The 22820-nt window shown below is 33.2% G+C and overlaps 2 protein-coding genes across 2 annotated transcripts in view; both read left to right on the forward strand.

The window, feature by feature from the left end:
• Positions 1-22820, forward strand: part of LOC134681317 (transcription intermediary factor 1-alpha-like) — a 39360-nt gene that overhangs the window by 1077 nt on the left and 15463 nt on the right. The gene's annotated exons all lie outside the window — the stretch shown is intronic.
• On the forward strand, positions 20127-22706 carry LOC134681494 (uncharacterized). Its single transcript, XM_063541130.1, has 2 exons — positions 20127-21120; positions 22145-22706. Exons 1-2 carry the CDS (start codon positions 21113-21115, stop codon positions 22704-22706), a joined length of 570 nt encoding a protein of 189 aa, XP_063397200.1. The 5' UTR covers positions 20127-21112.

Raw genomic sequence — 22820 nt, forward strand, 5'->3', positions numbered from 1 at the left:
CATTACTCCGACAGCCCATTATTCCGACAAACCATTACTCCGACAGCCCATTATTCCGACAAACCATTACTCAGACAGCCCATTATTCCGACACTGCATTTTTCTTATGTGTATGGGTAAATTTTCCCTAAAAAAGACCAACTCCGTTCTCTGTAATATTTTTGGTTGTCCGTTTTGATCCCAATTATTCTTTCCATGCGGGATATAAGTCTCAGTAAATTGGAATTGATAAACATGCTTATTGCAACTGCTCAGTCCTTACCCTGTTCCCTCTTTCGTTTTACGTGTCTGGGTATTTTCTTTTTCTTTACATTTCATTGTTTGTGTGTCCACTCTCAGTCGGTGCTGTTCTAGTTCGCTGTGTTTTTTTGTGTGTCTTGATCTACCTTCTTTCACTAGATCGTCGGTTACCCCCTTTCGCGTATCAGGGGAGTGAGGTTTCGTCACTTTTAACTACATAAAGAAATATATCGATGTTGGATAACACTACCCGCCCTCTTTGGTCGCAACACTTTCTACCCCTTGTATCACTCATCTGACATAGTCTGAGAGATGACACTCAATTTATTTGTAGTGATATCAATTTTATATCCCGAGCTTATTTCAAAATCTAGAAAACTATGCCTCTTTTACAATGTTTGAAGGAAGTGCAGGACTGATGATTTACAACAAAACGAAAAACAAATATGACGGACATGAACATTGCCGTAACTTCTTTTTCTTTTAAAAATATTCATGAGGAAAAGTGATATCGGGTCGGTGACTGTGTATGACATAGAAATATACAGTCAAGTATTTTGACTGTTCAAATAGAACGAGTGCAGTGTAAAAGCCAATAACAACTAGTAAGAAATCTAAGACAATGTGTGACATTCTTGTCCTGCTTGTGTCTTTCTCAAATTGTCTAATTGTAAAAACTTGCTAAATTATGTGTTTTGTGGCAAAATTGACACTTATTTTTCATTTAAAGATTGTTTTCAAGGGGGGAAATATTGAGATACAATGTATCATTGATTTTAAGGCAGGAAGTTCATATGTTAATTAAGAATCGGTGCTCACCCATTACATTAAGAATTGAAAATGCCAGATATTCAAAAAATCGTATTGTACAGCTGATAAAGTTTAGGATGAGCGTAATTTTTCAATCGAATGCTCACATTATCAAAATTTGAGGGAGGAACTCTTTCAGCATATTTAGTCTAGCACATGTCAGAACTTTGAAAAGTTAGCCATGCTAAATATGATAAATATTCGATGTATACACAAGAAAACTTTACTAATAGAGGAAACAAATGATGATTATATTGATAGTTCTTTTGAACTATATAGTACATGGTTTGATACTGACTGTTATTTGATATCAATGTGCTAGGTTTTTTTTCTATTTTGTTTTGGCTCTGATTGTGACTGAGGCTTACGGTGTTATAAAGATAATTATATCATATTATTACTATGATATATTAGTATTGTAAAGTCTTAATGTTGACCCAATCAGTATACCGCCGCTCCGCAAAAGTGGGAATATACTGTTTTACCTCTGTCAGTCCGTCCATTCAACCGTCCACTCGTCCGTCAGTTCGTCCTTCCGTCCCATGGATATTTTCGTTGCATTTTTTTCATGAACGACATTACAAGGATTTCTGATAGGTTTATTGAAGTCGACTGTATCGTCTGATATGTTTTCAGATTCATTACTCAACAAATTCCTGTTTACCGAACACTTTTAACATGACGGCCAAGTTGACAATTTTCGTCACATTTTTCGCAGTAACTACAATACAATGATTTTTCAAGGTTTACATAAGTCACTATACGGTGTGAGTTTTTTTCAGATTCACAACTCAACAACGAAGTACATGTATTTGTGCGGGAGCATCATCAGTAGCACGCACCATCACTGGTTGTTCTTGAGTTATATACTGTTTATATACCCTTTAATTTGAAAGTGAAATAATATTTTCTGTTATATTCTATATACAGATTTCGAATTGAGTGTATAGAAAGTATTCGAACTACCCCAGCCTTATGTTTATACGGAGTTATTTCTTAACATATATTATTACATATCTAAACGTTATTATACAGACAGACAAGTTTTATTTTACCCTGATACCCTAATACTTGGCTTGATAAGTGTCGGACTTGTGGGTTGTTGGTGTATTGGGCTATCGGAGCAATGGGTTGTCGGACTATTGGGTTGTCGGACTAATGGGTTGTCGGACCAATGGACTGTCGGACTAATGGGCTGTCGGAATAATGGCGTGTAACCTCAACGATCAGCATGCCAGATATTTCTGTTACTGAAAATTTTCAAAAAATAAAACTGAGCAAGCATATTGTAAAACGAAGGACGTAACAAATAAAAATAATTCTTTATAAATTATACAGATCTGAATTGCAATTTTGGTCTCTTCAATTTACTTTAATTTCACCAGGAACACCACGTAAACTTGCAAATCGGATGACAAATAAACAACAAATTTCTAATGTGAGATCGATATGATTTAGTATTACCATATCAAAGGATTCATGGTTATATGACAAGGCTTTCTAACTAACTATACCGATATGTTACTACCTCGTTACTACACAGTGTTTCGCTCTTTGTTGAAGGCTTTATGTACGGGGCGCCGAATGGGACTCTTGTGGTTTTGTACAAAATTAATTATTACATAACAAAATCATTTTTGTCTTACAAAACTATGTGATAGACTTGTTTCATGAGAACTTCAATTTTGTGATGACAAAATTCATTTTTGTCATGACAAAAGTCAATTTTGTCAAAAAGGTGTGCAAATAAGTTTTGCATACACAGTTGACTCTTGTTACCTGATATGGAAATTAAAAACACAAAAGTCAATTGTGTGAGACAGGATTCAATTTTGTTTTTTGAATTTGTATGCTAATTAGTTCACATAATCCAAACTAAACTAATTTGCATACAAAATTGACTTTTGTCACCCAATTTTCAAAATTGGTAACAAAAGTCAAGTCTGTGTAACAAAAATGAATTTTGTCATGACAAAAGTGACTTTTTTCCACTAAAAGATAATTTTGTATGACAAAATTTTAAATTTGTAGTATTCTACAAATTTTGTTAAACTGAACTCATTTTTGTTGAACAAAAGTCACTTTTGTCCGTACAAAATTGAATACGAGTACAAAATCACAAGATTCGGCACCCCGTATTATGATGGCTTTTGTGAAAAGTTTTTTAATTGGTAATCGTACAGAGGGACAGTGTAGAAAGTCCATGTCGGTCCTGTCGTACAACACCGTCCTGACTGTTTTTCTGTTATGTTGTAATTTAGTTCACAATTAAAGAACAGAACATATAGGTTTGTAAGGGAATATTTTTTTTATAATGTACATTACCAAGTCCTTATAGTTGTGAACGAGGGACTCTGGACTATTTACTGGAATAATATGATTATCTTTGTAAATTTTCAATTAATTAAATTAGCATTATATAATATCGTATGCAGTTAAAATGAAATTGCACCTAATTTCGATTTAATTCGTGTCATATTACTTATGTATGCTGTGTCTTGTGACATGTTTTTTTTAGTAGAACGTAGTTATAGTCTCTATAGCAACACATTTTATTAAAGGGATTCTGACAATAAGGCGCGTGTTCAACATCACGCACGAAGCGTTGGTTAAGTGGTAATTACATACTTGATAGTGAAATGACAGCTTTATTGTTTACACTCCCACGCAAATTGTTAAAGTTCAAGGTTTTATCGCACTAGCATGATCGGCGTGCAGCGATTTGAATGTTAAAGATTACACACAGGACAGGCGGTTGCATTGACTGATACAATTGCTTACGGAATAACAAATGATCTGCAGTAAAGTATTATAATGAAACATACATCAAATGTAATTATTTGTCTTTATCATATCACGGGTGAATTTCAGAACAAAACACATCCTAAGCATGCAGTATTTATCTGAATATTTTGGACAACAGATAATATTTATTTAAAAATATCTTTTTTTATTCCAATTAAAGGGCCCACGAAGAGCAAAGTAATTCAATACAATGATTTTGTTAATTGACACAATGATGTTGATATAAATCATATATAAATATGAATTATAAGATGTTAAACGGTTAACCACAGCCTGCAAATCAGAGCCCCGCGCATATTAGAAGGAAAAAAGACATAACATTTATATCTATCATTAACAGGCAAATATTCTCAACGTCTTTTAAAAATTTAAAACAATATCTGTACTCTATTGATTATTATGATAGTTTTCTCATTTTAAAACATTTATTTATATCAATTGCAATACTTTTCAATACCTCTAGGTTTTCTTGAATAAAACGCATGATGATAGAAATAAAATATTCTTATATAAAAAATTGTAAAATTACATTAGTGGTAATTTTAAAGTCCTAAATTAGTGTTCTTTATTTGTATACGCCCGTTTACGAGACTTACTTGTGTATTATTTTAAGAATTGAATACTTTTTTTCTGTATAAACTTCATTGGGTGTAAAAGCGTTGACCGAAGTACATTTTGTACGAAGCGTGGAAGCCCTTCATCCTAAAAATGTGCACACGGTCAACGCTTTTACGACCCTATGGAGTTACAAAAAGAAGCATTTAATACTTATAATTACAATATTTAGCTAGGATCATAAAAACAAGATTTTTATCAAGTTTTTGTTTAATTCACCTTTGCACTTTATTGTGGGACCTCGTGTCATCATGAATGATAAATTTTAGTGTGTTATGCAATTACTTTTAAAAGGAATAACGCGAGATTTGCAGATCTCGGGGGGCTACTTCCTATGTAATGACTGGTAGGGATGAGCCGCTGGAATAGGTCTTCATGATATATGAAAAGGTCGAGAAATTCAGATTAAATATATCAATAGGTTGATATTATCACTTGCTGGATATATATTATAAGTATCTGAAACTAATCAAATGTTCATATGGTTAAACATCAGTTGTAAATGCATCAGCTATTTGTCAAACCAATTAAACTCTATTTATTCAATGTGGTATTTCCACTGATGTTAGATATATATGCAATAAATCCAATCATTTTGACATTTCCACCTAATAAACATTGAAAGGTTTGCATACATGAAACATTTGAAGAAATTCCATAGCATATAGTGTTAGCGTCCTTCAAGAGGCAACGTCAAATCAGTTTTTAATTAATGTAAACTCAGTAAAAGTGATACGTTCTGAAGTGTTACTTCATTTATCTGATAAAACAATATTTATTGTCTTTTAAAATTGAAATTTCTTCATAATTTAAGCCGTTGAAGATATAAAAGTGGCAAATAGAGGAGTTTAGAATTTATTGGAAAAGCAAGGTGTGATTATTGCGACTGCGTTGCATCTAAACAAAAACGTAAAATGAGCGGGACCTCACTCAAAATTTTTGTAAACTCTAATGTACAAGAAGATGAAAAATATCCAAATATATCTATAGGTCTGTTTTTTATTCATTAATATATGACAAGGTATATATTTTTGATAAACCAAATATATGAAAAGGGTGGGGTACTTGATGTCTCAGCTGCTCACCCCTACCCCAAAAAAAATGAAGTTACCCCCCCCCCCCCCCCCCACCGAGGTGCAGATGGCCAATAATAATAACGTATTATAATGAAACATACATCAAATGTTATTATATGATTATAACATTGTTGATCGCCTATCTGTCGGTCTGTCTGTCCGTCATGTCGAACAATATTTTTTCATTAAACTGTGGTGAATTGTTTTTATCTATTGACGTAAAATACCTTTCGATTTTTATAAATTTTAGATTTATGTTTCCTGGTTGTAAGGATTTTATTCATAAAAATGAGGGAATTTACATGTTTTCTGGCTTGCTTTCAACAATTTTCATGAAACTTTAGTGAATTGTTTATGTTCCCTTTCGATTTAAAAAGAAATCTCCTGATCATAATTTTTTTGACACTTTTAATTCACACGAAAGTTTTTTTTTTCTCCCAATATTTCGGACAAAAACTAGTTATCATTTGGTTATTTGTTTATGCAGTATCTATTGAAATAAGATCCCTTTTATAAAAAATTCTGATTCGACATTGCGGAGTTATGCAATATTGTCAAATTGGAAAATGTACTGCCAAGTTGTAAAGACAATTAAGTGTTCACGATTAAACTCCCAAATTAATGAATAACTTCATATTTTTAATGTGATCGCAAAATTTTGAGATGCTATTAAATTTGAAGTGTCGACGCCACATATATTTTTATCACACTCAGAAAGATTAGTAAGATCTTGATACACCTCACAGATTTTTCATTAATTTATTGATATCGCCGTTTTCAGCCATGATCTTAAAATTGAAAATCAGTTATCGATTTACACGCTTGGTGATACTGAAGATAATATTACATGCACTTCCGAACGCACATTATATGACATGCGCATTGCATTGGCCGGGCAAATAGACCTGGCACTATTCTTTGGACTATAGTCTTTCTTTTGTGTTGCATGCATATACTAACGGGAACTAAATACAAACTAGATCTGTTAGTTTTTATTAAAATCTGAGATGCAAAATGAGATCAATAGCGCTGACATTTTCTAAAAGCGTGAGTTTCGATCATCGTGAAAGGCTGTACGGTGACATATAGTTGTTAATATGTATACATCGTTTTGTATCTGGTGGAGACTCAGAGTTGTTTTATTGGCAATTTATATACCATATCTTCTTATTATATATATTATATCTATACATGTAGCTATACATGTTGTATTTTTCATGTATTTTATTTTATTACACAAATTCTTTATTTTATCTCGCCACCCGAAGTATATGAACAAGGATATTGCTAAAGTTTCCATTTTCGTATACTGTACGGTGATATTTCTAGGGCACTGTCTTGCGGTAGTTTATATATCGTATTACATTAGCTCGCTATGCCCATGTTTGATGTGACGTTTTAGATTCCAATGAACGGACTCATGCAGTGATTGATATTTGTTCATGTCTGTAATATTCGTTATTCGTAGAATTATCTGTTAATAGTATCAAATATGCCATTGGTTTTCTCGATTTGAATTGTTAGATATTTTTCATGTCGGAGCCTTTTTTGACACGTCTATTGGTATATAGTATCGTTTATATCATTATTTGAGGTCGTACGATTGCCGATATAATTCCAAACAAAGGTGTCGAATTTATTACAGAGAGATAACTCTTTAAATCAGTAATGCGTTTGTTTAAGTCAAGTTTTATCAATATATTCTAAGCATTTACCTGAAACAAATTGGAAATAATCTATGTAACCTGTAAAAGCTTAGAATATACTTATGCAAATGGTTGACATAAACACACTGACAATTTTAAGAATTATTTTCCTTAACTAAGGTTTACAACCTTAAATCAAGTTAAATAGTTCACTGTCTCAACGGCAATCATACAAAATACTATTTTTTATTATAAAACTAAGATGTATCGGAAACAATGCTGATAGTTAGAAATGGTGTTGTCCATCTTTAGACAATTTGGGTGCAGACAGACAGTACTGTAACTTAATAGAAAATACTGTTGTCTATTCTGTGTAAGTAGCTCTTTACAGAAAATATTGATCTATCACAAGTAGTTCTTGCCAAACTAATAACTCAACAGAAAACTTAATATATTGGACATTATTAATATTAATAACTACTTGTTAGTACACGTTTATCATTCAAGTCACTGAACCTTGAGGACAGAGCCTTAACAAGACGTGATATATATGTAGGATTCGGAATCGCGATGGTTGTCCGAACCGCGATGGTTACGCTGTAGTGCAATGGTCAATCTGCGACGTTGAGTAAAAAGAAAAATGTACATGAGCTGTTAAAATGAAATCAAATTATTTAGATTTTACAAAGCTGCTAGGCTCACGTTTGAAAAATCTTGTAATTTCTGTTCAAGTCATACCAAAGACTTTTTGAGATTTTGTAAATGTAATTTCAAATTTGTCATTTTCCGATTAGCGCGCAGTAGTATAGAGTCAGATAAAGGGTGTTCAGAGGTGATTTTTTGTTATAAAGGTTGTATGTCTATCCGATAACACTAAACAGGGTTCATATCAGTTTATCAAATGTTATGACAAATACAACAATTATTCCTATTTATTTTTTTACGAAGTACGCGTAGGGAGCAGTCAGGTTAATTTCGGACTACTATGTTGCAGACAATTTACACTGTAACCGCAATACAATTATACTAGAGCGACGGTGTCTTTAGAAATCAGGATTTATCTCGATTTTAAACAACATTAACATTTTTTTTTTTATTAAATTGTCAACATTTAATCACGAGAATCTTACTAAAAGATAAATTAACTTTAATCTTTAAAATTATATCAGTATACTTTATTTCTGTTTTATTTATCGTGCAGTATTATTCCTAACATAGGATAGCCCATTTGCTGACAACAATCATTATTCAGTCCCGTTGCTCCCCATATTTTACTGCCTGACATGGTTAAAAATATTTTTTTAACTCCCAAATGTAATGCTCAAAACTGTTAATATTGACTTGAATCGTTCCTTTCTTTCGTTTTCCTTTCATTTCCTGTGTGAGCATGAAACATGCACTCATCTACAAAACCCTATCCTCCTGTATGAAAATCAATGTTGTATTTGAAAGTTATATTCGAAAAAGTCACAATGTTGGAACGTCTTGCAACACCATCGCACTTCAGCGAAAGGACCATCACACGTCAGCGTGTCCATTGCACTTCAGCGTGACCATCGCACTCTAACGTCCCCATCGCACCTCCGAGTCCTACATATATACTGATTGTAATGCACCTTTTTTTACAGAATATATTTCATCTATCACAAAATGACTTAAGCAGAAATCTTAACCATGAAAAAATTGCTTATTGATTCGAAGTCACCGGACCTAGGGAACAATGCCTCAAAATAGTCGTCAAATAATATCATGAACTGATCTTAATGCAACTTCATACAAAATGTTATTGATTTATCACAAGTACATTTGTAGTTCTGATCAAACTGACGTAACCAGAAAACCAATGGTGGATAAAAAAAGGGGGGATGAAACCCCCTTTTTTTGGAAGATCAAGGCATTTTACATAATGGGGACATAAAGATAAATCCTGCTTTATCCTGATTTGGGATCCCCCTTTTAAAACTAGCTGGAACCGCCTGGAAACTTAATCATTGTTGACGCTAACTACGTCGACGTGTGTCATCATCGAAAAGGCAATACTTAGGGAGGCTGAGCTACCATTTGATTTTTATGGGGGGGGGGGGGGGGGGGGGGGGGGGGGGGGCTAGGATGAAATTTGAAAAAAAAAATAGGCAGGACAGGAGTTTTGAGTAAAAAAAAGGCAGGATGAGACACTTGCAAAAACAAAAAAGTCAGGATGACAATTTATGTAAAAAAAAAAGTCGGGATAAACTAAAAAAAATAATAGCAGGACCGGATAGAGTGAAAAATAAAAAGGCAGGACAGAGATTACAACTAAAAAAAATGCAGGACAACATTTTTCATCCTAGCCCCCCCCCCCCCCCCCCCCCCATAAAAATCAAATGGTAGCTCCCTTATGTTTCGCCATCAGAGACTTTTTTGCGGGCGAGACAAACAACTTGGTTTGAATATGATTACTAGAATATCCATGTATAAAGCATGTATAATGTGTATCGCTCTTCTTGATCCAAAAATAAAACATCAAATAAAACAAAAACAAAAATAAGACAGTATGTTTTGATTATGAGCAACCTGACTTTGATAGTGAAGAGTTGTCTATTATTTTTGTATAAATTAGATCCCGTTTACACTGACAAAAAAGAATAGGATCGATCTTCAATCGGACTTAAAAAGTCTACCTATAGAGGTGGTTTTAAGGAGATCGATCTTAATATTTGAATCGAACATTATTTTTTTGGTGTCGAAATGTAAGTTGAGAATCGGAGGTTAATTGCGTACACTAAAACATGAACTCGTGTAGAAACCTTTTCACAATATGTAGCACAATACTACAGACATTAATGATTTCCCGCTCTGTCAGATTAATTATAAATGACACTTGTTACAGAGGAAACTAGAGTGGAATGTTTAAAAGTGAGAGAGATGATAAACATAACCCTTCCCAGTTTCAAATAGCCGTGAGAAATGCTTAATCAGCATTTTCATTAAATGTTATGTAGAGCTATCGTTCCCGCTCTTGTCATATTGTACATGAATTTAAAACGCATGAACATATGTCTTTGTTTTTGTTATAGTAAACCTATTGTTGAAAATAAGGAAACAGTCTTTTTCTGATAATTGTCTTCTCTAACAACGATTTGTCAATACACTTTGTTATGATCATTTTATTTTGTTCAATATATAGTTATATAGTTCATGACAGTAAAAATTATCATCATCATAGCGAACGTATTTTCATACCCAACCACACATAATCTTTACTTTGTGTTAATTGCTTATCATTTCTTCTTTCTGCCTATATAACATTTAATCCATGCCTCCATATTATAAGTGATTGGATTATAACTTTCCTGTTTTAATTACAAAATAACAAGTTGTTGAATGAAAAAAGAGACAAAAAGATATGCTAGATATATGTTGCTTATCTTGCAGTAACCCAACGAAACGAAATAAAACATAAAAGCCACCTAGCTATATGTCAACATAGGTCTTGTAACATAAGTAAACGTCAAGTTTGTGTATGCAGTTCATACGTAGTTCTCGTTTTATAGCATGTTGTTTGGTGTAAGCCATGGCTCCGTGTTGAAGACTGTACCTTCACCTATAATGGTTTACTTTTATAAATTATTACTGAGGTGGAGAGATGTATCATTGGAACTTATGCCACAACTTCCGTATATCTAAATCGATTCATAGGCCGTCAAAAATATAATATAGTTATCTTGAGAAATGTGTCTTCTACTAAGTAAGCGTTCCTTTTAGGTAGTAGCTATTCATCCGGCTACCGGACAAACAGTAAAAATATGTCTATTCATCCGCCAAGCCGGACAAATAGCACTTTAACAGTCTTTTGCTATTTGTCCGGCTAAAAATATAATGATAAAAAAATAGCATCGTGATTTAAGGAGATGAATAAACGCTTTGAGTAGTTATGAGCAATATATAGTCTAAAATTGCATATCAACATCTATGCAGCTAATACACCTTTGAATTAGTTACTTGGCTAAAAAATGTTCAAATTATTTTTATTCATTCATTAAAACAAATCAAAATCCAAATGAATATACTACAAAGTATATATTTTATTTAGATTTTTTTTATTCTATATGAGTTAAGGGCAAGGGCAAACAAGACTCTCATCTTTTTATTTGTTCTACCTGTGAATTTCATGTAAGGTAAAGAGTGTGACCACTATAGACAATAGCCAATATACATCTTTGATCCCGAAAGAAGATTTTGAATTTATTGTTTTATTGAAGTTATGTTCAAATCAGGTCGTCAAATAATGTTCAGACACGATTTTTTACTTAAATGTTCGGGGATTTTTTACTTATAGAAAATAAGAGAGAACGATAGGCACGTGTAACCTTCCCCAAAAGTAAAAATGAATTTACGATAGAAAAATATAAAACCAATGTTGATTAAGTTAAATCGAATAAAAAAAGGGGTTACCCCAACCCTGTTACATGTATAATATTCCGAGTCCAGATATATCAGTACATGTTAATAGATCTCCGTTGTAGTAGAATTTAGAAATAATGCATGCAAGCATATTTGAGTTAGTCATTATCCAAATGCGTTTTGCCTCCATTTTTAGTTTGATTACAGGCTTTATTCCTCTAAGTTTTCGTGTATACTATATAAAATGAGTCTTCAATGTAGCGATTAACTCCCGTACCCAAATGCGTCCTTCCGCTGGCCCCTTAAAAAATATGTATACTAGTACATATATACGCTATTATTCCGGGGTCACTATAGCTAATAAATAAAAAAAAAATGGTTTAAAGTAATCACATTCTCTCTAGTTTTCTTTGTAAATCTCGATCTTTATTTCTCAAAACGTCCATTGTATATGCGCGTTTGTTATCCAACACATCATCCATGACATGCACTTTCCACGCCACATGACACTTTTATAGATATTTAAGATTTTCGCATCCGCAAATGGAAGGCCGGACAAATATAGATTTTCAACTATATTCGTCCGGCTACCCTGACGAATAGACACTCCATTCCTTTTAACTAAAATGAACATTGTCATGATTAAAGTATATATCATACATCGCTCGCCGCACTATTCACAGTAATTTAAACTTCGAAAATGATAAGTAACATGTGTAAATGTGATCTTTGACTGTGAATTTTCAAAATGGTTGCGGCTCGCCTGATATTAGATTTTGAAGAATAACAAAACACATATTCCTTCCTTTAAATCAATGGCTTCAGTATTCACTTCAACAAAAGATAAAAAAAAAATCTCGCTCCCAAAATAAAAGTCCAACGAACAATTGTCTATTTTGCAGTCACCGAGGCCTGCAAAAAAGTGAAAACGTTTTATAGAAAGAATTGCTACAGAAATAAAAAGCTTTTAATTTCGAGATTCTTATAAATATCCTTTAAAGCATTAAACAAATTGTTGTGTTGTTATTAGTTTTTACGTTGTGACCTACACTCAAAAATGTGTTATATAATATATATATATATCAGAGTTATTGTCCAGCCTTTCCTTTTGTCGAAAAAGCGAGACATAGCGATCTTACATGCTGTCATCGTCATTGGTGGCGGAGTCCACACATATTCACTCTGTGGTTAAAGTTTTTGAAATTTAAATAACGTTCTTAAACATCCTGGATTTCTTCCAAATTTAGCTTTTCTAAGATCATTAGATAGTATCCCGCAGTAAATTTGGTAAAACAAATCCTGTCCCGTATTTGTTTTGCTTACAAAAGGTTTTAGTTTTTTGCCAGGAAACATTGCGGTCACTTGCGACTAACAGCAAAAGAAGGCAAGACACTGAGTTTCGCGGAACCCTTACGAATCTTATTTTTCCCTACTGAAACATTGGTGCAAACACTAGGGAGAAATTTATTATCTTTACTCTTGTGAAAAATACTGTATGCAACTTATCTTTCTTGCGCTCAGGGCAGTAAATTACATGGAGACATGTTGGCAGTTGCCTTCTTTTGCGGGCTGACAGAAAGAAAAAAAGTAAACCTGAAACCTGCAAATATAAAATAAAATGGTAAAACTCATGCATTATTTTAATAGCTCTATTGATTTTACCCAGCAAGATTATTAATGATGATGACAGTGGTTTTTTTTTATATTTAGGTCTAGAAAATATCTCTGAACGATATACCCAACTCCTTTGCACACGTAAAATTTGAGTCAATGCTTTAAGGATATTAGTTGCTACCACATTAATTTTGTAACTTACCGGAATTGCGAATGAGACACTATATACTAGTATAAATGATATCTTGTACCCTAGAAGTTCACAGATGGACAAAAATGACGTCTATATTATCATACCGGCGTCACACATCAGCGTGAAGCTCCGACGTACGCCAGGCGTGTTAAAAAAAATCATAAACGCTGTCAATACTTTAGTAATTTTGGATGCATTCAACCTTTCAATCATATCTGTAACGTGACCACAACAAGCTTTGAATTTCAGTGTGTATTGGGCGTACGAGAAGCGTACCTAAGCGTGTATCTGGCGTTCAAGAAACTATGTTGGCATATGCTTGGCGCTTGTCTAACGTAGATGGAATGCACGCTACGAAGGAAAAAAGTTTCTTGACCGTATTTTAGACGCATCCTGCTTGTATATTGGACGTTCTTTTATGGGGTGTGTGTTACACAAACACACCGCATACGTTTTAATTAAGGTCGAACAATCTTGAAGCGTAAACAACGTGCCATTAACTTGTCTCAAACTTATCTGTAGCGCGTTAAACACGCTTGTATCGTTTGTATTACGTGCGTGTAGCGTACATGTATACGGTAGACACACGTTTGAGCTGGATGAAATTTTTTAAGCTGCATACAAATTTCCTCGAGTTGTAGCGTTCATAAAGCGCATACCTTTGTTTTTCGACATACTTCAAACTTATGCAACGAGCGTTTATCGATTGCTTAGGGTTCTCTGGCGTGCAACGAATGTGTACTGAATTTGTCAATTTTCTCTATACGTTTGGTGCGCGCCGGCATAAGGAGATTGGATGATCTGGTTATGCTGCACGTACATAGAAGTGACTCTGACAATGTTGACAATATTGAATGTATAGAAGTGCTTATTAAGAGATGGGATTCGTTTGGGCACAGAAAAATCACCTCATCATTTGACAAACTGAAACATAACCGAATAAAACTTTCGAGGTGAACAAACAGTGGTACATTATAATACTTTAAATTTGACAATTATAAAGCTTTGATTTATAATGTTTGCATTTTCATTTTAATGTTTGAAAATTTTGTCTGTGAAACGATGTAAAATTGGCTCGATCGGGACAGCCAAATTCAGAGGGCCTTTCATCATAAGTTCGCCAATTGTCAGTTTCCCTAAAACTCAAAACATATATATAGTTTTTGAAGAGTCATAAAGCAGGAAATCGTCAAAAAAATCTTTCTTTACTGGCACACCTAAGTAATCTAACTCCGGTTTATAACTGTATTCAATATATATCAGGCGCTTATTTATTGGAATGTAACAAAGATCTAACAGACCACGGTGAACAGACAGTGGATTCTGAGGAGATGCATTGCATACATGAAAATTTCCGGATAAATTTTCATTTTCTGCATAAAAAATGAACTTCCGCTGTAAATACATGAAGGTTTAACAGAGAAAGTTTTTGTATGATAATAATTTGAAGACACTGTAAAGAGGGAAGACATTTTTTTGGAGTAATTTGATGACGAAGCAATAACATTTAGTTCTAATAACGCGAGCCATAACCATCGTACGTGGTCAACGGAAGTACATTCCTTTACTTGACATAAATCAATATTTTCGGGATTATTTCATTCGTAGGCGTTTTTATTTATAATTTAGAGCAAACGATGCCCAATGATGGTTCAACAAAGTATCAAAATTCCTAAATTTTATTGAATTCCACTTAGATCCCACTAAAATACATGAATAAATAAAAAAGATGATGCTGTGGACCAATAAAAACTTATGTTTGATAAAGTCCTTTGAATTCTAAGAAGACCCTCCCCTTTATTGACCAGTATATATAAAGGCCGGAAAAATATATTCTTTGCGAAATTATTTCATTCCATGTTCATTCCTATATTCCATAAAGTGTTTCATTATAAGTTATTCCCGCAAGTGTTAAAATTGTGAAAGACGAAACAAAACTCAAAGTTGCAAGTGAAGAAGATCATGGCAATGGAAAGACAAGAATTGGATCGTCAAAGGTAAGTTTTTAAGTTCCTGACACAGACCTTATGATATTTTTTTTTATACCTGAAAACCTTTAAAGTGAAATAAACTGGATACTAGTAAACAAAAGTATATATTCAAATAAATAAATAGATAACTCAAGATGTATAAAATCCCCATTTTGATACCGCTATTTTGAGAAAAAAAATCAATCTTCAAAATGAATTTGATGTGGCCTGAGTGCTGATTTCCAGATTTTGTACTGAAAGTAGTTTAAACTGTTAAACCCTGCATCTCACAAAGACTGAAGAAATATGATACTACAGCTTTTATGGAGTTTTGAATTCGAAGTCCGAACGCATTATCAACATGATCAATCTATCAAAACATGTAAAAATAATCTTTCATATGTTTATCTGTTGACATCCATGTTACGGAAATAATTGTTATTTGGCAAAATGAGAGCAAATTTGATTTATTAAAAACATCTTATTTATATATACATTATTTGAATAAACCCCATCTTGAAAGAATTGAAGAATATGTTTTCAAAATAGAGTCATAAAATAGCACTTATTATATAAATATATATCTTTAATCGAAAACTGTAATCAATCTATGAAGAAGAAATGCGCTGATAACATGCTGATTATTAAAATGGTGTAATTATTGTTATCTGTGAAAAGAATAGTTACTGACACAATATAAATAGATAATGGAATTAAGTCAAAACACAAACAAATTAAATAAATTTTCAAAGAGTATAATTGTCTGTTAAATTAACACTGTTAGACCGACGTATGTTATCTGTTCATGCATTTGGAAAATTTATTACAAATTCACGTGCCGTTGTAGTGACATGATTTATTATATATAAGTCATCAGAAGGTTAATCCAACATGGCATACATACACTTCATAAAGGTGGTTATAGTTTTTTTGTGTCCTAGTTGCAACAGTAGTCTATTTTTAGAGTTCGAGTATAGGTAGATAGCAACAAAAATGAACTATATAAACATATAAAAATGCATCAAATATTACAACCAATAGGGCTACACCATAGAACATTTCCAAGGAAAATATATTTATTGAGACAAGTTTAAGTATCGCATAAAATATATAAATATAAAAGGACGAGGATGTGTCTTTAGAGGGCTTATGAATTGCCATAATCCTGAGACGGCTTCAATAAACAGGTTTTTATAGTACAATCTGCCATTTTTATAAAAACAGTTTAAAAAAGAATAACACTTTTAATTTCCTATTTTTAACGGAAAATACATATCAAACTTTATATATTAAATGAAAGTTGAAATACTACTTATAAAGATGTAAAAAAACACAATTGACTTCATTCTATCCTTGACTTCGGCATTATCGGTTTGACGAATTATAATATCCGTTACTTAGAGTGCATTTCTTTCTAACACAAACGATGCAAACGGCTAAGCGCGCACATGTTTTGATTATTTGTTGATCAAGTTTGACAAACTATGCACCCGCTTAACATCTACTACAGTTTGTCTTTCATCGTTTGTTTGTACAAACGCTACCTTTGTTTCTAACTTCAACCTTGAATTTCAGTAAGATTATAAGAGAACATCGGAACAATCTGCAAAAAGACAAACAATGCAATGAAATATTCGCCCTAGTGCCTATCATATCATATCGTATAAACGTAACACAAATATGACGTTTACAAAATTTAGGTTAGACAGAAATGCACTCTTAATCAGCATGAGATGACAGATTGACAGCTCCACTTTACCATGTTAACTATTTAATAATTGAGAAAAAATTTAAACTATTCACTTAAAACAGATTGAGATGAAGTACTATAAATCCTTAATCACAAACTATAAAACTTTAAATCATCATATCAAATCTTAAAAATCCAATCGTGACAACGAAATATAAAATAAAATATCTAGAACAGGGACTTTCTTACGGAAACGCATTTGTGACATGCATAGACTTATGAATAGACTTATTAAGAAGGGATATAATTACGATACTGTTGTCAAGCCATTAAAGATTGCATATTTTGGCGTTAATATTGAGTCACTGATAAGGTCTTTGCGTCGGAACTAAACACATTTATTCTAAAAACAGTTGTTGGCATGACACGGGTTATGTTCTTCTCATATATGTTATGATGGTATGATACTAAACCCCTAACGGGAAGGATTGTGCCTGATGTTCATATGATGAAATCATAATCTTTCAGTCAGTTTAATTGAAGTCTGGAGCTTGCATGTCAGTTAATTGTTTAGGGGCCAGCTGAAGGACGCTTCCGGGTGCGGGAATTTCTCGCTACATTGAAGACCTGTTGGTGACCTTCTGCTGTTGTTTTTTTTATTTGGTCGGGTTGTTGTCTCTTTGACACATTCCCCTTTTCCATTCTCAATTTTAGTATAATGATAACGCAAGACAAACGATAGAATATACAATAATAATAAAATAAAACATGAAGAATAATGTTGAACTATATCATAACGCCACTGGATCTTATTCCAGAATTGAAGTGGAGAAACACATCATATTGTTGAAAACCATTTGCAGAATATGCGGAACACGTGACCTACACAGACCAACTTTTGACAAATGCGCTTTCACACCTGAAATAAAGGAAGTATTTGATGTAGACATCAAAGAAGATCAGAAGGAAATTCATCCCACGGCTTTATGTCGTTCTCATGAAATGTTACTTTTGAAATACAGGAAATTAAAATCAGAAGGCCGCTTGAATGAATTTAAAACTCGGGTAAATCCTGTATGTTTTAAACCTCATAATGATGACTGCAAAATTTGTAATATCAAAAGAGGGAAAAAACGAAAAATAAACAATTTACAGCCGGAAGAAGACAAAAGAAAGAGGGTGATTCTGCCTAGTAATGAACACCGGGAAAGAGAATCAAGTCCAGAGGGTTTGACGGAATCAAATACTTCTTCAGGGAACTCATTAGAATTTCCAAGAACAATTAACACTAAAAATATGCTCGACATATTCAAAAAAATGTCGAAAACCGGACGGTCATCTTTCTTAGAACAACTTCTCCCTCTTTTAACACAAAATGAGATTGCGTCTTTAGCAATAAACCTCGGATCAAAACAAGCAAAACTTCTAAAAGCAGACGCTGAACTTATGTCTCAAGATTCCCTGGAAAAGACCAAAATAATAGACTTCAATCCAGATGAATGGCTTTCAAAGCGAAACAATGTATTGCTTAACTTCCTAAAAGGAATCACACTGTTCGATCCTAACAGATCGACCGAACCACAGAAAATAACGCTATGTCGTGCTGTAGAACACGTTTATGGTTTAATATCGCAGAAATTGGTAGCACCACTTTCCTTTCTTTTGTCTCTGAATATATATGCAAGAACGAGCAGCCGGTCTGTTATTGACTTAATCGCAAAATCATCGCCCAGTGGATGCTATAAAACATTACAGAAATGGATATCGAATGCAGGAAACGAAGTCCAGCCATGTCCACAAAGACCGTTAATGTTCGGTTTCGATAATGAACAAATTATAGGCTACAAGAGAGGTATAAGTGCGGAAAATCGCTCTAGGTCATCTATCATAACCACTCAAGTACATGTTATAATGAAAAGTTCAGCTGATAATTTAGATATCCAATATTTAGAAAATCTAAAACCGAAAAATTATTTCTCAATAAATCATTTTGAAGACAAAATTAAGCACGCAGAACGTTTCGATCTTCAAGAAAAGCAGCGAGTAGCTGAGGTTGAAAAAAAAGAATTTAAAAAAATTGTAAGCAACATCCAAGACAACGATTCTGATTACTACCAAGAACTCGAATCGATTCACTTGGAACATCTTCAACACTACATTCAGACTGCCATTGATGCAGTTATTACAGATCGTATGACATCGCGATCATCAACAGACGATTTTGAGGATGAAATTGACAAACAGGATTTCCATGAAAGTAGGAAAAAGGATATCCTCATTTGCACTTTATGTGGGAGCGAAAATGCCAGGAAAAAATTAATATGTGAAGGATGCAAGGAAAAAAAAGGTATAAAGGAAGCAAGAAAAAATAGCAATTCGCAAACAACAGCAAAGCCTAAGAAAAAAGAAAAGCCTGTGTTGACAGAAGAGCTAAATTCTAATTCCACAGAGAGAAAAGAAAACACAGCAAATTATTCAAGATTTTCATATGTATCCACCAACCATAAAGGGCCTACTGCAGTAAGCATGGGAATGCCTACATTTCAGAACCCCAATAGCAGTGAGTCTGTCGCAATGATACTAAGACACATTGGAATGCAAGCTGACATTAAGCGATACGGTAAAGATAATGATAGAGACTGGACTTTCGTCTGCTGTGACGGAAGACCACATAGTCTCTTCCAGAAGATATTGAATGAAGCTGTTATCTGTACACATTGCATTAATAACAAGGCGTGTTCAGATAAAGCCTCTTTTACATCAAAAGAAGAGTACACGCAACACCACAAACGCCAACATTCCGATTTACCAAGTGCGTATCAAAAGGAATTCGACTGGCTTTATCTTAGAATAGGCGGGGGTCATTTTGAAATGAATGCTGTCAAGGCCTTTTTTGAGTTGAACTGGATACCATATCTTGAAAAGATGTGCGAGCTCATGGGATTCAACAGCCCAAATGCGAAGAACTTTGCTAAAACCTGTAAGGATCATCATGTAGCATGGCAACTTCTTCTTACATTTCACACTTCTGCTATGCGCGAAATTGTTATACCATTTATAAAGCATATAGAAAAAAACCAAGGAGATTCCTCAGCAGCTAACTTTATATCTTTTTATAAAACAGTATTGTCTCATATTCCTAGACATCAATATTTACATTTACAAGTATGCAGATTTTCGCAGGCATTGATAAATTTACGTATGGGAATGAGGCGCAATAATGCCAAGATAGTCGCTAGTGCAAAATTTCACTTAAAAGAATTGTTCTACGGTCGACATCACCCACATTACCAGAGCATTGAACTTTTTGACACCGTTCAGTACAATACAATGCCAAATGTGGTGAAAACTATTTGGGATAACAACATATCTTTTACGGTGAGTGGAGACAGCTCAAAAGGACAAGATTTGGATTTTCTGCTAGAAGAAAAAAACAAAAATGTGAAACAATATCTGCCGTCAGGATCAATTCCGTCCGACGAGACATGGAAGGCAATATGTTGCAATCTAAATTTTTTTGAAAAATTAGAAAGTAAAGTTTCAATTCTCCTTGGGTTAAAAAATCCTACTGAATTTGGTACGAAAGAACTTGACATTGATAACGCCATTAACAGTTTTAGACCTGTATTACGGAGGTACATTTCATCAAATGAGAAAAGCTTTGTCTCACTTAAAGGACTAGAACTACATCCAGATTTGTTACAATTTTTACCAATTTCTACTGGAAAACGTTTGCAAAAAATCAAATCGGAGATTTTATGCCAACCCATAGAGATTGTTAACAATGAACCCGTATATGTTACAATAAATGAATAAACCGATTATCAACACAAGCTTTCAAAGGAAAGATTAAGCATAAAAATACAGAAACTTATCGACCAATTATCATCAGATGAACTTTTGCAGAGGCATTATCAAACTATTTTGGATTCCTTAAAAAGTCCCCTAATCAAACGTGATGTCTATGTAACACTTTATTTTGAATTGAAAGACGTGGTAAGCAGCACAACATCAGTGTTCGTGGAGTAGATGGGAACGAGAACTATGATTTCATATATTATACATCATACATGGCTAGGTAAAATTAGTACAATAATAGCTTTACTGTTAAAAAAAACCCGTAGTTATGCTTATTGTGATGTTTGTGTGTATAACTTATTACAGAATTTACTAGAAAATTCTAGTGAATTTTGTTATAAGTTTAACACATAAACATATTTTTTCGTCAACAAAAACGGAAAATGTCTATTGGTGATATAAACAAGTGTTAGTTTGATTTTGAAATTTATATATACATTGATGATTAAGGCCGAATAAAATATCATGTTTTTTCTAAAGTCACTAAAACTACAAATCAACATGAAAAGATAATACTTATTTATTTTTGTTTAACGATAGAAAAATTTGATATAAAGATAATTATCAACAAAATCAATTGCACATAAAACAATAGATATGTAAAATCACACGACGATTAGCGCGGTGAAATTATCAGTTTTCTCCTGGTAAATGTGCTTTCCTTTTTCAAAACCCAATTCAGACACAAACCTCAGTAGCTGTACCAACATTCAAAACACATGATCGTCCCTCTGCTCATTGTTATACATTAAAGTTTTTAATTGTTGTTTTTAATAACGTGAAAAGAGCTAAAGAGTAAAAAAAGATACATAGAATAAACGATCGCTCATCATTTTGCTCATAAAAAGTATATGTTATACGATTAAAAACTTAAGACTAACGAAAAAATGTAACGTTTTATAATTAAAAAAAAATAAAAAATGTTCTATTTTTTCGATGACTATATATGTGCTATGGTCTTAATATGATTTTTTTTAACATATAGCAAAAAAAAATTCCATCTATACCACTGTACACGCTGTGGATGTAATTTTGTTTACACAATTCTAAAGAAAAGTTATTGATTACAAGAATGTTCAATCTGACGAATAAAAACATGCGTTTAAAATAATTAACCTACTTTTTGACATATATGTATAATCTTTATCAAACGATACTCACTTATATATATACGATCTGTAGTAATTTATATATGCATGGTCTTTATTAATTATTTATAAAATCTTTTTGTATTTCTAAATTAGGTATGATTCAGAGAATGATCCTTCTGAGGATGAATTTAACATTGATGATGTTGAATCGTCTACTCCAAGAAAACCTAGAAAACCCGGCGAAAGAAAAACTTATGATACGCTGCAGAAAAAGAAAACATCAGAAATATCCAATGAAAGAAGAAAAAAATCGACTGCTTTGCGTGGTATAAAACAACAATTTAAAAGACTTAAAGAATTGAAACACCTAAATGTGACTTTTGCGTTCGTGTGCTTCGATTTGACACAACAACGTCAAACTATTAAGAGAGATGGGAAAGGAGCCTATTATGATAATTTGCTCAATGGTAGACCTATTGTGGATAAAAGGGACATACAAAGAAAAAAACAGAGGGATGGGTTGACAGAAACGTATTTCCCTCATGAAGAAAATTTAAGAGAAACCCAGTTCATAACACCTACAAAATTGTCGTGTGGTCCAGGAGTGTCCCGAAATATTGCCAGAGAGCAGATGGAGACACTGCAAGATGTAAACATTCAGCCAGGTCATGAGAATGACTCCTACTCACATGGTATGATTACTGTCATAGTATAACGTTATGCTGTTTATATTACTACTCTAAATTATTGCTTTCATTTTTTTTAATACACGATCTATTTTTAGAAAGTGTTGCTTCATGGAATTGTGTTTAATCAGGTATTAATGAAT

Source organism: Mytilus trossulus, chromosome 8 (genome assembly GCF_036588685.1).
Source record: "Mytilus trossulus isolate FHL-02 chromosome 8, PNRI_Mtr1.1.1.hap1, whole genome shotgun sequence".
NCBI classification, from domain to species: Eukaryota; Metazoa; Mollusca; class Bivalvia; order Mytilida; family Mytilidae; genus Mytilus; species Mytilus trossulus.